The sequence below is a fragment of the Leopardus geoffroyi genome, chromosome B2 (assembly GCF_018350155.1).
Source record: "Leopardus geoffroyi isolate Oge1 chromosome B2, O.geoffroyi_Oge1_pat1.0, whole genome shotgun sequence".
Lineage (NCBI taxonomy): Eukaryota > Metazoa > Chordata > Mammalia > Carnivora > Felidae > Leopardus > Leopardus geoffroyi.
The window spans coordinates 125,347,385-125,362,498 of NC_059332.1; the positions used below are offsets into that span (position 1 = coordinate 125,347,385).

General features: G+C 41.9%; 1 protein-coding gene across 12 annotated transcripts in view; it reads left to right on the forward strand.

Moving 5' to 3' along the window:
• Nucleotides 1–549: 549 nt before the first annotated feature.
• The window catches only part of ECT2L (epithelial cell transforming 2 like), an 81,645-nt gene continuing 67,080 nt past the window's right edge, over nt 550–15,114 (forward strand). For 4 of the 12 annotated variants that reach the window (XM_045499804.1, XM_045499815.1, XM_045499811.1 and 1 more), the window contains exons 1-4: nt 551–678; nt 11,136–11,227; nt 13,000–13,196; nt 14,002–14,128. In XM_045499804.1, coding sequence (XP_045355760.1) covers nt 14,027–14,128 — 102 coding nt within the window. In that variant the 5' untranslated portion in view covers nt 551–678; nt 11,136–11,227; nt 13,000–13,196; nt 14,002–14,026. The other 8 variants (XM_045499807.1, XM_045499816.1, XM_045499808.1 and 5 more) reach the window with 8 other exon arrangements.

Genomic DNA, 15,114 nt, shown 5'->3' on the forward strand with positions numbered 1-15,114 from the left:
ATTTACTATATGCTGTATATTCCTTGTAGACAAATTTTAATTACCGATGGTAAAAAAACAAAACAAAACAAAACACCAGAGCAAACCATTTATATTTAGTGTTACTTCCAGATCCCTTAAACGTGTTTGCTTTGGTTTTGGTACCTCCTGTATAACGCTAAACTTGACAAGAAGTATTAAAATATTCCGAGGATTTGCTGAAGATAAACCCCACCTTTCCCATCACACGGCCTTATAACTGGTGGCTTTCTTTGCGACCAAGCTAACGCTGGCGTCAGTGTCCCATCTCCTCCTGGTTGGGGTCCCGCAGCCTGGCGTCTGCCCCTCAGCTCTAAGCCTTCGGGGGTCCCACCTCAGGCCCCCCCCCCCCGGGGGACGGCGGAGGAGCCGGGGCCCCAGACTGGCCGGAATCCCGCAGCGGCCGTGGACAGGCCTCGGTGGCCCACGCGGGGCCAGCACCCCCCGCCTGCGGACACCTGCGGGCTGCGGCCAGGCGCGCGGGGCGGGGACTCCGAGAAGCGGGGTTGGGGGGGGGGGGGTGCTGCCCGTCCCCATGGAGACCGCGCGCCACCCGTCCTCGCCGCGCTCCGCGGCGGCCGCTGGCTGCAGCCCCCGCTTGTCACTCGGCGGTCCAAAGAGGAGGCGCTCCGGCCCGGGTCCCTCGGCCACCTCCGGGAGGTAAAGCCCTTGGCCTCCGGGCCGCGCAACTTTTGCTTGAGACCCCTCGGGCACAGCACCGGGGCGGTTTAGCTTCCCTGCGCGACCTCCGGAAGACCCGAAGCGGCGCTGAGGCGGGCACCGCCCCTCCCCCACCCGTGACCTTGAGAGCCGCAGCAGCCCCACGATTATCCAAAAAGCTGCAGTGGCTCCGGGGAGAAACAAAAGCAATCTTTCCGTGGGTTTGACTTGGGCGGTGCCAAGGAAACTCTTAACCTCTTCCAGAGCTTTCATCTGGGGTAGAAATGAAGTCAAGTTATTGAGCACTTTGGAAAACAGTGATTTTCATCCGACCCCAGACTGGTTCACACCAACGCCTCTCCTCCTTCTTCCAGTTTTCGGCCTCTTCCCTACGGTAGAGTCACGGGAGCGTGGGGAGTGGAGCTGGGGGCAGTGACGGGGAAATACACCCTGTTGAGAATACAGTTCCTGGTTCGAATTGTGTCGCTCTAGGAGTTAATATGCTAAGATTTGATGAACAGGACAAACAACTAAAGACATGATACTTCCATTTTTTTTCTTCTTTTTAAAAGTACAAAGTGCTGCGCTTTTTAATAACTTCCTCCATAGTATCAGAACAGAATATCCCGACATCATCTGTATCGAAGTTCAGCAAAACCCACGCAATTTGTTTTCGGGCCCTTCTTGACATTTGTGCACCTTGGGAGTCCTCAAAACTCATGCTCTAAAACTTATTTCAGTAGGAGAAAGTAGGGATTAGGAACTTGAAAGTTTACAACAGCCATGGCTGGTTATTTCTCCCGAATGAGTTTAAATAGTGCAATTGCTTCTTGTTGCAACTTTAATCTTGTAGTTTTAAACTTACTTATCAGGGAGCCAATGCAACATTTATGTGCATTTGGGCTCACAAGTACGGCATTTCCTATCACCTCCTGTGCCATCAGTAGCGCAGATTTCCTCAAAACATGCTGTTACCTTCATTATCCATTACTTTTTTGTGCATTTAATAAAAATAATATACCAGTTTATGTTCAAAATAAGTCATGTTTTTATATGCCCTGAAAAACAGGCATTTAACTGGAATAATCTTTCATTTCTGTTTTCATAATCACACACATTGTCCTTGTACTGTGGCTTTTTCATAGTCTTTAAAACCAGATAACTCTTCAGAGGCATATTTAAGGGATTAAATTGGGATTTCTTCCCTACGCCTAGTACTTGATTCTTTTTTCATGTTGCAAGAAGACTTTCTATAGATTTTTGTTTTCCATGCATAGAATCTAAAAGTTTCTTGAGGAAGTAATGCCAGGTACTTATGTTAAAAGTTTAGGTGACTTTGCAATAGCCTCTGAAATGTTGAAAATATAGATCATGCTTAAGGGATTAAATTTCAGATAATAAATGAGGCGTTGTGCAACTTGCAGGTGTGAATCATAAAAGGACTCAAATGTAGGTACCTCTGTGGCAGAGAACAATGTTTGTTTCTAACTTGCACTTCAAGTCATTTTGTCTACTACAGTGGCGCAGGATCAGGCGAATGTACATTTCTCCAACCGGGTAAGGCTGTGGAAACATCGTTAATGACAACATGGTTCTGTGCTATCCTGGTGATAATTTAATGCTGTACAGACCGGCAATTGGCCAGCCATTTCAACCCTAAATCTGGCTTTGGTTGTCGCATAACAGGCTCCTCCCCACCTCACCCATCACCCCACCTTTTTTTTTTTTTTTTTTTTTGCTAGGCATAGAGGTAGTAGTAGGTCAGTTGCTGAGTTCCTCATCAATATGCCAGTTGTAAAGGACAGTCGGCCATGAAAGAGAAATCGTATTTCCAGATTAACCCATAGCAGCCATAGATCCAATTTATTACACTCACTCTTTAGGAAAAATCCAGTATAATTTTTAAATTCAATAACCAACTATTCCCTGTATGACCTTGGATGGTTTTCTTTACCCTGTTTTTCTCCTCTGTAATCTAACTCCCAGGGTGAATGTGAGAAGGAGCTAGTGTGTAGGAAAAAGATTTACTAGCACAGTGCCTGTTAGAAGAGCCACTCAAACAAAAATTAAGATAAGTTTACCATTTGTTACATGGCTCCCTCCCTACTTTGATTTTGTAACAATCTGTATGTTGGATCTAGTTATAAATGAGAAGAGCCACAGATTGGGGTCTCCTATTTCATTACCTTCTGAGAACACACTTCAGAAACATTTAGAGTCCTTGTTATGCAAGATAATGTAAGACAGAGATACCCAGTTGGTGTCATCCACACTGGGACCTCAATTCCGTGGAAAACTGGGATATGAGCAAGGCAGTGAGTGGCTGGACCTTTACTTTCCCAGGAGTGACACGCTACTTTGTGTGCAAATAAGAGAAATCCTAAATGATCAAGGAAAAACTGCATGGGACAGTACTGTGGCTCTTGGAGAAAGGACACAGAGCAAAGATGAAAACTGGATGGGAATTTGGTTTTGTATAACCTAGGTTTTGAGTCTCTCATGGTATTAGAAATAGTGGTGACTGCCATAATGTAAACATAATTCACAAGGAGTATTCTTGCCCCAGAATTCTCATTCCAAACGACTACCCTAAAATACTTCCCTTCCTTCCAATTTGCTGATGTTGTGAAAGAATGATCTGTCAGATGTACATATTAATTCGATTCTAAGCCTATTTTACCATCTAACTCACTTAATATAATGATGGGAATTACTAATAATATCCACATAAGTTGATAGATTGTCACAGCTGTGACATAGGTGTCAAATCCTAATAATCAGTGAAGGAATTTGGCTTTTTCTTAGCTAGTGACTTGCTTTTCAGCCCTTGAATTTGGAAAATTAGTAGATGCGAACAATTACTCCTTTACTCATTCAGCAAGTACTTGCCAAGTGCCTATTTGGTGCAAGTGCTAAGTGGTGGGCAGCTTCTAAATTGGCTCCCAACGACCCCAGCTTCCTGATAGCGATGCCCTTGTGAATCCTCTCCCCTCGAATGTGGGCTAGATTTGTTTCCAATGCAGGGGTTGCCAAATGTTTTATGTGAAGGGCCAGGTAGTAAATGTTTTTGGCTTTGTGGGCTATATGGTCTCTCACTCTCTTTCTCTTTCTCAATTACTCAATTCTTCCTGTTACAGTATAAAAGCAACCATGGACAATATGTAAATAAATGTGATTAGCTGTATTCCAATAAAACTATTTGCAAGAGTGGTTGGCAGGCTGAATATGGGCTGCTGACCACATTTGCTGACCTCTGTTCTGACTAATCAAAAAGTGATGCCGTGTTGCTTCTGGGATTCTGTTACACAAAGATGCCAGTTTCCATCTTGCCTGCCGTCTTGCCCTTTAGCTTGCTCAGTGGGTGGAAACCAGCTGTCATTTTGTAAGCTAACAAGTTAGGAAGCTCACATGGGAGGGAAGCCTCCAGCCAAGAGCCTGCAAGGAACTGAGTCCCTGTTCCCGTGGTCTGTGGGAACTGAATCTTGCCAACAAACCACTTACACGAGCCTAGAAGTGGATCCTTCCCCAGTTGAGCTTTTGGATGACCACAACCCCAACTGAAACATGGTTGTGAGAGACCCTGAGTCAAAGGACCCAGTGAAACCATGCCTTGACTCCTGACACAGAAACTGTGAGATAATAAATATTTGTTGTTTTAAGCCATTAGGTTTTGGGACTCTTTGTTAACGCAGCATTAGACAACCACCACGATAACCATATCACATAACCAATACGCACTATGACAGGTTCCTATAACAATGAACAAGGGAAATGCTGCATATTATTTCCCCCTCTTGGAGATTCACAGTGAGCATCATCATAGTACAGTTTCTATAACATCTTACCAAAAAGAAACTTGTTTCATTGTGCTTAATCATTTCCTAAGCATATTTAACCATGGATCCTGCTTTTCTGGGAAATGATTATTAATATCATATGGAGCTACTATTTGAAAAAATATAAAATGCTGGAATATGAAAAGAAATCATTCAATTTAAAGAAGTAGTGATTGCCAGCATGCCATTTGTCCTTGGGTTGAATAATCAGCAAAAATGACATCTTAAAAGAATGTAAATAATCCCGTGGAAATTTCTATCTCTATCTCTAACTCTCTATTGACATTTTTATCTCTATATTTATATCTCTATATATGATATACTGTACTCATATATTTAAGTCCACCAGCAGAGATAGTGACTGTTCTTTCTGAAATGATCTGCTTATTATATAACTCAGTAATCCCTTAACACAGAGGATAACAACGATTTTAAGAACTTGCTAAATAAAAACTCCTTATGTTGGCTCTTGGAGGGATTTCACATAACAACAGCTGGGCGTCTTAGGAAACTAAGGATTTGTTTTGATTTAATGTTGATTCAGAAGGAGGTATTTAATTTCCCACATTGCCATGAGGTTTTTATCTGAACAACACATTATTATACTGTAGTTTGCCAAGCACAGCATTGCTTTGCTTTACACATGAGGAAACTGAGGCTCAGAGACTAAATTACTTGTAAAGCTTTACTTGGGGGAAAGGAGGTCAGAGCAGGGATCCAAATTCAGTGTTGTCATGCTACCCTCTGTAATATTTCTAAAATTGTTCCTAATCTGGTACATGCCTTTCCAATATATTCATTTTTAAAACATGCTTCCATTTCTCAAATGTGGTAAGAAGAGCCTGCAAATGTTTGTCTTATTCTCAAAATCTCCTGGTTCTCCCATAAAGTTTCTTCGGCTACGCCAGGACCCATTGTTCTCTCTCTTCTTGGGATTTATAGCAACAGAGGGTTGCTTAGAAACTGAGACATTTTCTGATGCTGGAATCCCAGCTAGAATTTCACTGCCAAGTGGTCATCCAATTTTTTTTTTTTTTTTTTAATATCTCCAGTAATGGACTTAACCTCCTGAGACAGCTAAAGCCGCTGAAGTGGTTGTTTTCCCACTTAGATTGATCCAAAATCTGTCTCTCTGACATCACACATTGTTCTTAATTTTGTCTTCTGGGGGATCACAAACCATGTGTAATTGATTTTACATATAAAAAGCCTTCAGATAGTTGATGTGCGTGTGTGTATGTGTATAGTGTGGGAAAGGGGTCCAATTTCTTCTCTCTTTTTTTAAAACAGATACTCTGGTTTCTATAAATGGAAAAATCCATTTCTTCTTTGATTTATCATCTAACAAGTACCCATGTATACTGGAGTCTATTTTGGACTTTTGCTCCTGTTCCCCTGGCTTCGATATTTGTCTCCATAATAATGCCATGTGACATTATTACTACAGCTTTACAGTGAGTCTTTCTAGAAACACGTCTCTCTCCCTTGTTCTTCCAGACTGACTTGACTATTTGGGGCCCTTTAAACCTCCATAAATATCTTAAAATCAGCTTTCCAAGTTCCACACACATACCACGATATCTCTTAGGATTTTTTTTAATTGAGATTGCATTGAATTGGTGGATCCATTTGAAAAAACTAATGTCTTCATTCTTCCGAATTCTCTAATTCATGAATAAAACATATCACTCCATTTATTTCGGTTCTTTAAAAGTGTTCTTCAATAAAATTTTATCATTTTCTTCATAAAGTTTGTACTTTTATTTTTTTTCTCGATACTTAAGAGTGTTTGGTCTTTTATAAGTGATATCTTTTTAAAACTTCTTGATAAAAATAGAAGATGTAGGGACATCCGGGTGGTCCAGTTCGTTAAGCGTCTGACTCTTGATTTTGGCTCAGGTCATGATCTCACAGTCCGTGAGTTCAAGCCCCACATGGGGCTCTGTGCTGACAGCACAGAGTCTACTTGGGATTCTCTCTCTGTCGCTCTCTTTCTCTGCCCCTCCTCCTCTCTCTCATGCACTCTATCTCTCAAAATAAATAAATAAACTTAAAAAAAAAAAAAGAAATAGAAGATGTAGAAAAATATGCGAATCGTATGTATGGAACTCAGTGAATTGTAAAGCGAACCCCACTGGGTCCCCATAGATCAGGGAGCAGCACCCCAGAGTCACCTCTTATGTTCCTCCCAGTCATACTCTCTCTGTCCTACCCAAAGGTAACTGCCATCTTAACTTCTAACACTGTGGCGTAGAACCGTGTATAAATTAAACCACACAAAATGTGGCATGCTGTTTCCAGCTTCTTTTGTTTAATGTCTTATGTGTATGATTCACACATATTGTGTGTAGCAGCAGATTGTTCATTGATATATAGCATTCTCGCACAGGGATACATGACAATATATTTATCCACTTGACTGCTGGGGAATGATTGTACCCTTTCCAGTTTGGAGCTATCTGATGTAGCTGTGAATGTGCTTGTGGATATGTTGGGTCCACATGTTCGTGTTTTTCTGTTGAGTCCATTGGAGGCACACGTTCAACTTTAGGAAATAATGCCAAACCGTTTTTGCAAAGCACTTATACCACGTTGCACGTTCGCCAGCTGTATGTGACTGTTCTGGATGCTCACCAGCATATGGCTCTGTCAGTCTGTGCTAGATAACAAACAGTCTCAGACCGAGGTAGCTTGAAAGAGAAATCATTACTTTTCACGATTCTCTGGGTTTGCTGGCCTCGCCTGGCCAGTTCTTCTGCCTGTTATAGTTCGGGGGTCCTTCATATGGTTGCGTTCACTTGGGAGCTCAGTTGGAGCAGAATACCCGAGATGGCTTCATTCACACATCTGGTGCTTTGACGAGGGTGGCTGAAACAGCTTTGCGCTGGCTCAACCTCTGTCTCTCCAGATGGCCTCTCATCATTCTGTAATGTAGCTCGAGCTTATTTACATGGCAGCTAGATCCAAAGCGTACCAAACGAGAAACTGCAAATCTTCTTAAGGCCTAGGCCCAGAAGCCACACATCTTCACTTTATCAACATCCATCAACATCCTCTGCCTCCTGATGGAAGAACTGATATGCATACACAAGGATGGGAGCAATTTTTCCTGGGCACATGTGCAGACAATATACCCCGTTGTGCTCTCTGGCCACAACAATTCACATGCCTTTTGCATGCAGAATACGTTTACTCCATCCCAAGACACCTAAAGTCTCATCCAATTATGGTACGAGGCTTGAAGTCTAATCTCTTGTGATCTGCATTAGGGCCAATTGCAAATGAGGCTCCTCGTCTGTGGCTTTTCTTGATCTGGAGACCTGTGAACCTGGCTGTCTCCCAGACACCCGCCTTATGCTGGTGACACACAAGAAGGGTAGTATTTCCTGTTCATAAAGACAAGAAACACAAGGCACATGGCAGTTGCTGACATAGCAACTCTGAAATTTAGCCAGGCCAGTTGCCCTGATTATTCCTCCACTACATACAGTCCAGGTCTCCTCCTTGGGTGTGGCCTCCTATTCCATTGTCCTCAGCTCCTCTTAGTTCTGCACTACTGACTCTTGGCTTCACCTTCTGAATCATCCATCCTTTCCAATAAGAAATGATTTGTGGTTGGGGCGCCCGGGTGGCTCAGTCGGTTAAGCATCCAACTTCAGCTCAGGTCACGATCTCACGGTTCGTGGGTCTGAGCCCCGCGTCGGGCTCTGTGCTGACAGCTCAGAGCCTGGAGCCTGCTTCAGATTCTGTGTCTCCCTCTCTCTCTCTGCCCCTCCCGTGCTCACGCTCTGTCTCTTTCTGTCTCTCAAAAATAAATAAATGTAAAAAGAAAGAAAGAAAGAAAGAAAGAAAGAAAGAAAGAAAGAAAGAAAGAAAAAGGATTTGTGGTTGTAATTGCCTAGCTTTCTCAGCCTGCTTTCTGCCTATAGAAAGTTGGTGTGTCAGAGACCATTGCAAAGTTTCTTGGTCCCTTTTCTTTCTAGCTGGTCATGCTTTCACCAGAACAGTCTTCTTTCTATGCACCTAATTATAATCTATTTTAATACAAGACCTCCTTCCACCAACCTCTTTAAGACAGACTCCTCTCTGCCTTGTGCTGTGATTCAAGGTGCTGTGGGGCAGTCTTTAAGATTCTTAGAAACTCATTTGTTTTCTTTGTATAACTTTTAAAAATTTTATTTATTTATTTTGAGAGAGAGAGAGAGAGAGAGAGAGAAAGGGGCAGAGGGAGAGAGAGAATCCCAAGCAGGCTCTGTGCTGACAGCAGGGTTCAAACTCATGAACCACAAGATCATGACCTGACCTGAAATCAAGAGTCGGACACTTAACCAACTGAAGCACCTGGGGGCCCCAAAACTCTTTTATTTTCTAAATGAGAGGGTCAGTACCATTGCAAACCTTTTAAAGACCTTATAAAGGAAGTCTTTGAAATGAGACCTTTATTATTTTGAGACTTTTTTCTAGCCGAAGATACTGTATTAGATGTTCTTTATTTCCACTAAATTCTACCCCAAAACAAAACCGATCTTTCAGATCATTTTGTGTCTCCCTGACTGCATGATCTGCAGCTAAAAAAATCGATTAGCCTTTTCTACATCCTGCTTAGAATCTCTTTAGTCAGGTCTACGTATTTCTTGGTACGTTTTCTATTGTCCGTACTAACGCAGACACCAGTGTCACTAAACGTTTCACTGCCACATAACACAGTCACCATTTGCCTGGCCTTTCGTAGCAGCTCCACTGCTCTCCTGCCTCTACTAACGGTCTGCTGACCACCCGTCCACTTTCCACACACTGCCTGTTCCTAAAGTCAATGCCTTATGCCCTCAGTTATGTTATGGCCACACTGTACTTCCGGGTACCAATTTTTGTATCAGTTGTTAATGCTGAATAACAAACCAACTTCAAACGTAGGGCCTTAGCCCAATAACCATTGATTATTTCTCATGATTCTGGGGTCAGTGGGGCCCAACTGGATAGCTTTTTGCTCCACGTGTTGCTCACTAGAATGTTCCTTTCTCCACTGCTCTGCATGCCACCTCTCTCACACATCAAGTGACCATATATACGTGAGTCTGTTTCTATTGGTTTGTCTATTCTTCTGCCAATATCTTATGCTGTTCTTTAGGGTAGCTTTATCATGAGTAAGTCCTAACATCATAGAGTAAGTCTTACCACTTTGCTCTTTTTTTTTTTTTTTCAATTTCTCTCTCTCTCTCTTTTTTTTTTTTTTTTTTTTTTTTTTTTTTTTTTTTTTTTAGAGAAAGAGGGCATGTGAGCAGGGAAGGGGATGGGGAGAGGGGGGAGAGAGAGAGAGAGAGAGGAGAATCTTAAGCAGAGTCCATGCTCAGTACAGAGCTCAAAGTGGGGCTTGATCCCCGACCTTGGGATCATGACCTGGGCTGAAATCAAGAGTCAAACGCTCAACTGACTGAACCACCCAGTCACCCCTTCTTTGTTCTTTTTGAAGTTGTCTTTGCTATTCTTCATACATTGCATTTCCATACACATTTCATAATGAGTTTGTCGAACACACACGAACACACACACACACTAGCTTCCGGTTTTGACTGAGATCATGTAAATTAATAGGTTAATTTTGTAGAACCAACACCTGTACATATGTATGCTCTTATTTAGATCTTGAGAATTTTCTCTTGATAGGATGTTTAGTATTCTATGTGGAATTTTTGTCCCTCACTGAACTTAAATTGGATTTTTAAAAATTATTACAAATGATATATTGTTATTTATAAGGGTCTGTTGTTAGTATACAGAAATACAGACTTAAAAAATTTTTTTAACATTTATTCATTTTTTGATAGAGAGAGACAGAGCGTGAGGGGGGAGGGGCAGAGAGAGAGGGAGACACAGAATCCGAAGCAAGCTCCAGGCTCTCAACTGTCAGTACAGAGCCTGATGTGGGGCTCGAACTCACCGACCTTGAGATCATGACCTGAGCTGAAGTCGGACACTTAACCAACTGAGCCACCCAGGTGCCCCCAGAAATGCAGATTTTTAAATGTTGCTCTTATGCACAGCAACTTTGCTAAGCTTATGCATTAAATCTGATAATTTATCTGTAGATTCTTTGATATTTTTTTACATACGGTTATGCCATTAATAAGTAATGACAACTTTTACTTTTCTTTTTAAATTAGTATACATTTTATTTTCTTGTTTTATTGTATTGGAGAGAACCTCCAGGATAATGCTGAATAAAGGTAGTAGTAGCAATCAGAAGGAAAGTTTCAACATTTCACTCTTAAGTTTAAGTTTGCTGTGTTTCTTATAATACATCCTTATTTGGATTACTAAGTTACCTTCAAGTTCTAGTTTGCTAACATTTTGTTGTTATTGTTAGGAATGGATGCTGAAGCTTAGTAAATGCACTTTTCATACCTACTGAGATCATTATATAATTTTTCTCCTTTGTTTTATGAATGATGAGAAGTACATTGATTTTGTAATACCAAACCAAATTTACATTCCAAGGATAAATCCAACTTGGTGGTGATATGCTATCTTTTTATATATTGCTGGGTTTGGTTTTCTAAGATTTTGGTTAGGATTTTTGCATCTATGTTTATGATAATAAACTTATAATATTTCTCTTTCAAGGTCCTTATTGGGTTTTGTTATCAAGGTTATGCTGACGTCATAAAAGGACTTGGAAATAATTCCCACTTTTTTCATTCTCTGGAAGATTTTGTGTAAGTTTACTGTTATTTCTTTCTTAAATCTTTGGTAGATACAAATATTGGTTCTAGGAGCAAGATGCTGCCATAGCAACAGCAACACATTCCAAATTACGTGGTGTTAACATCCAGTCTGGCAGCATGCAACTGTTATTGGACACTTGGAACGATGTCAATCCACGTTATACAGCGCAAAAAAACACTTGCAAAACTATAGTTTTGAATAGAGTAAATGGCTTGTACTTTATGCAGTGAGGTAGCAAATGAATGTTCTTAGAATGAATTTGTTACTCCTGGCTGCATTTGCTGAGGTACCTACCAGAAATAGAGGAGCTCAGAGAATAGTTGGCTAGTTTGCAAGCAGGAATGTAAAGGAATTCAGAGACGGCCAAAAACTCAGGTACTTGCTAGGTTAGAAGATGGAACCGATTCACATCTTCAACTAGTAAAGAAACCATTGAGAAGGCCTGTCAGCAACAGATGCTGCCTAAACCCTGCTTAGTGGAAGGACCAAGCAAGAGGATGGGGTTAGGATCTCTGAATGGAACAAGGTGATAACCCGCAAGTACTTTCAGCTGGAAAAAGATCTCAGGGAAGAAAGACTTAGGGTTGGGCTCTTCCCAAAGAAGCCTGATAGGCTCAAAATCCTTGCAATTAAATTCGGAGAGAGAGGGGGAGAGAGGGAAATGCCTCTAAACAATGGTAGAATATAAGAATAGAACACTGCCTGGAATCAAAGCATAACTTAGAGTAGATTTTGAGAAAATAGTACCGTCAAAGAAATCACTGACATGGCCTGAAAGAGAATGCGATTGTTTGAGACTAAAAATGATAACTGGGCCCCAGCCTCGCACAGCAGGATTTCGGACTTGCTGTGGATCAACTATTTTATATGTCGTTCTTCTCCTTTCCAAATGGGAATGTTTATTGTGGTTATCCTTTCCCTGCTCTACCATTGTATGTATAGGAGCTAGGGCCAACCTATCTTTAGAGATTGCTAGAGCATGAGGAGCTATATCTGGATCTGTAGAGACTGTTGTGAATCATCTACATCTTCTGGGATCTGAACTAAAAATACTGATGAGGTGGCACTTCTGGGTTGTGTCCGTTAAGAAGTGGGCGACCATGTTCTACATGTGGAAAAAGAAGAGAACTGACCCAAAGGGTGAACTGAGATAGATTGTATGACGGCTCATGCTGTTGTATGATCCCCCCTGCTGGAGAGTAGGCTGGACCGAGTGACCTGTCCTGACTAACAGCAAAAGTGATGGTATATCACTTCTGAGATTGGGTTACCAAGAAACTGGCTTCTCTCTTGCGTGCCCTCTCTTGCTTTCTTATTTGCTCTGATGGAAGCCAGCTACCATATGAACTTCCCTGTGGAGAGGCCCATGTGGCAACTAAGACAAGAGAGGCCTTCAGTCCAACAGTCCATGAGCAACTGAATCCTGCGAACAACCACATGAAAGAGCTTCACATCCTTCAAATGAGCCTGGAGTCCTAGCCAATCCCTTGACTGAAGCTTTATGAGACACCCTAAAGCAGAAATACCTTTTATGGCCTTGACTGTGTCCCCCCAAATTTCAGGTGGGAGCCCTAACCTCCAATGTAACTATATTTGGAAACAGAGCCTATAAAGAGGTAATGAAAATTAAATGAGGTTATAAGGTGGGACCTTAATCCAGCAGGACTGATATTTTTAGGAGGACAGGAAGAGACACCAAAGATCTCTCTCTCTCTCCCTCTCTCTCTCTGCTGCCTACCCATTGTACTTGTTATGTACGCAGAAGAAAGGCCCTGTACGAACACAGAGAGGAGGTGGCTGTGTCCAAGCCAAGCACGCAGGTGTCACTAGAAACCAGCTCTGACAGCACCTTGATCGTGGACTTCTAGCTTCCAGAATTGTGAGAAAATAAATTTTTGTTGTTCTTCAAGACACTCACTTTGTGATATTTTGCTATGACAGCCCCAGCAGACTGATTAGGTACTTCACTATGCTGTGCCTCGATTCCTGACCCACAGTTGTTTTGAGCTGTTAAATTTTGGGATGCAATGAATCCATTGCGATGGATGACTAATACATTACGCTAGGTTTATTCTCTATGTCCTTATTGTGTCCTCAAAAGATAGGCAGGTAGAATGCCCTCTTTAAGCCCTTCAGATTACTGCTTTCCAGGGAAAGAAAAAGCAGTATTCCTGGTTGGTAGAGCATCATCCCAATTTCTGAGTCATTTTCCCAGAAAAGTGAAAAACAACTCTGATTTAGATTCCCATTTGGGTACAAACAGATGAGGACAGAATAAACTGCAATGCCTTGGAGTTCATGAACTCCCTGTGCATATTTGTATGGATTATCTTCCACAGGGATGTATATATACACGTGTATATATATGTATATATACACACATAATTCGCTGTAATTTTATCTAAATAAATATATAGATGTATGGGACACCTGGGTGGCTCAGTCAGTTAAGCGTCCGACTTCAGCTCAGGTCAAGATCTCACGGTCTGTGAGTTGAGCCCCGCGTCGGGCTCTGTGCTGACAGCTCAGAGCCTGGAGCCTGCTTCAGATTCTGTGTCTCCCTCTCTTTCTGCCCCTCCCCCAGTTGTGCTATTTCTCTCTCTCTCTCTCTAAAATGAATAAATGTTTAAAAAATTTAAATAAATATATAGATGTCAATGAATGGCAGAAATTATTATAATTCCCATGATGACAACATTAATATATTGGATGTTTCTAGGTGATCTTAATTAAGCCCCTATTGAAATAAATGTATATATCTTAGGGCTGGAAGAAAATAATTTGCTGAGATGTCAGCTCAGGCTTCTTCTAGAAAAACTCTGGAAATGGAGTGCTTTCATACAAGATTCAGTGCCTGGACACCTTTCAGCAACAAGTCATTAAATAGAGAGGTAAGTTAGATATTCTGGAATAAAAGAAGTTTAATTTGTAGGGCTGATTTTACTGTGACATTCGGAGTCTCATGTCACCATATTTAAAAAAAAAACAAACAAAACTCTGAAGAATTTAGTTTTGGAGTCACTTCAAACAAAAACAAACTTCTATTTGTCGGCCCCAAGACAGTCTCTTCTCACTCCAGTCTCCAACTCCTACTTTATGAGGAGCCCCAAGGTCTGCCTCCCCTTTCCCCTGTACCTCCAGGGACAAAAGAGAAGCCTCCAGAAAACACTGTGTGCTGGGGAGAAGAAAAGAGGAGGTGCTTTGGTGGTGTTCGATATGGAGAGTATTCATGTATAGTTAATTCTCTGTGTATTTCTTTAATCCTCTCTTCTCAGTTCAGTTCAATGGCCGGGGGATGCCCCTCCTTTGAAAGGTGGTGCAGGAAGTAGTTACTGACTGGCTTAGGCAGCTCTGTCAATCATTAACGGCTGATAGCTCATGCGTGGTTCAGGCCTGTTCCAAGGGAAGGAGACTAGCCGGGCTAAGGCCAAAGCCTGACCCAGTAATAAAGCCAGTGAGTTTGTATATATCATCTGAGCAAAGCTGGACCGACACCCAGGTTTGGGGGGTCCTTGGCGTATGTCTTCCTTGGAGACACGTCTAACAATGGCTACTTAGCAATATTTATTAACTCTTGTTTTGGTGAGGGTTATAAAGATGTAGGACTGTGGGTTAGTAAAATCATACCTACTTAAAATGGCCCTGTTGTTTTCACTATTCAAGTGTAGCCTGTAGGTGTTTTCAAGATGAAATGTTTGGCATCTGTTTCCCCAGGCCACATTCGTTTAGGTAGAAACAAGAGCCAGGATTCATTACCTCTTTGTTCTCCAGAGAGGCCCTCCTCGGGCCCCACTGTAATTATATCTCCTGGCCAGCCTTTCCCACCAGCCCACCCAACAAGCCTGGGCTTGTCTCTCTATCCCCAGATAAAAGCAGT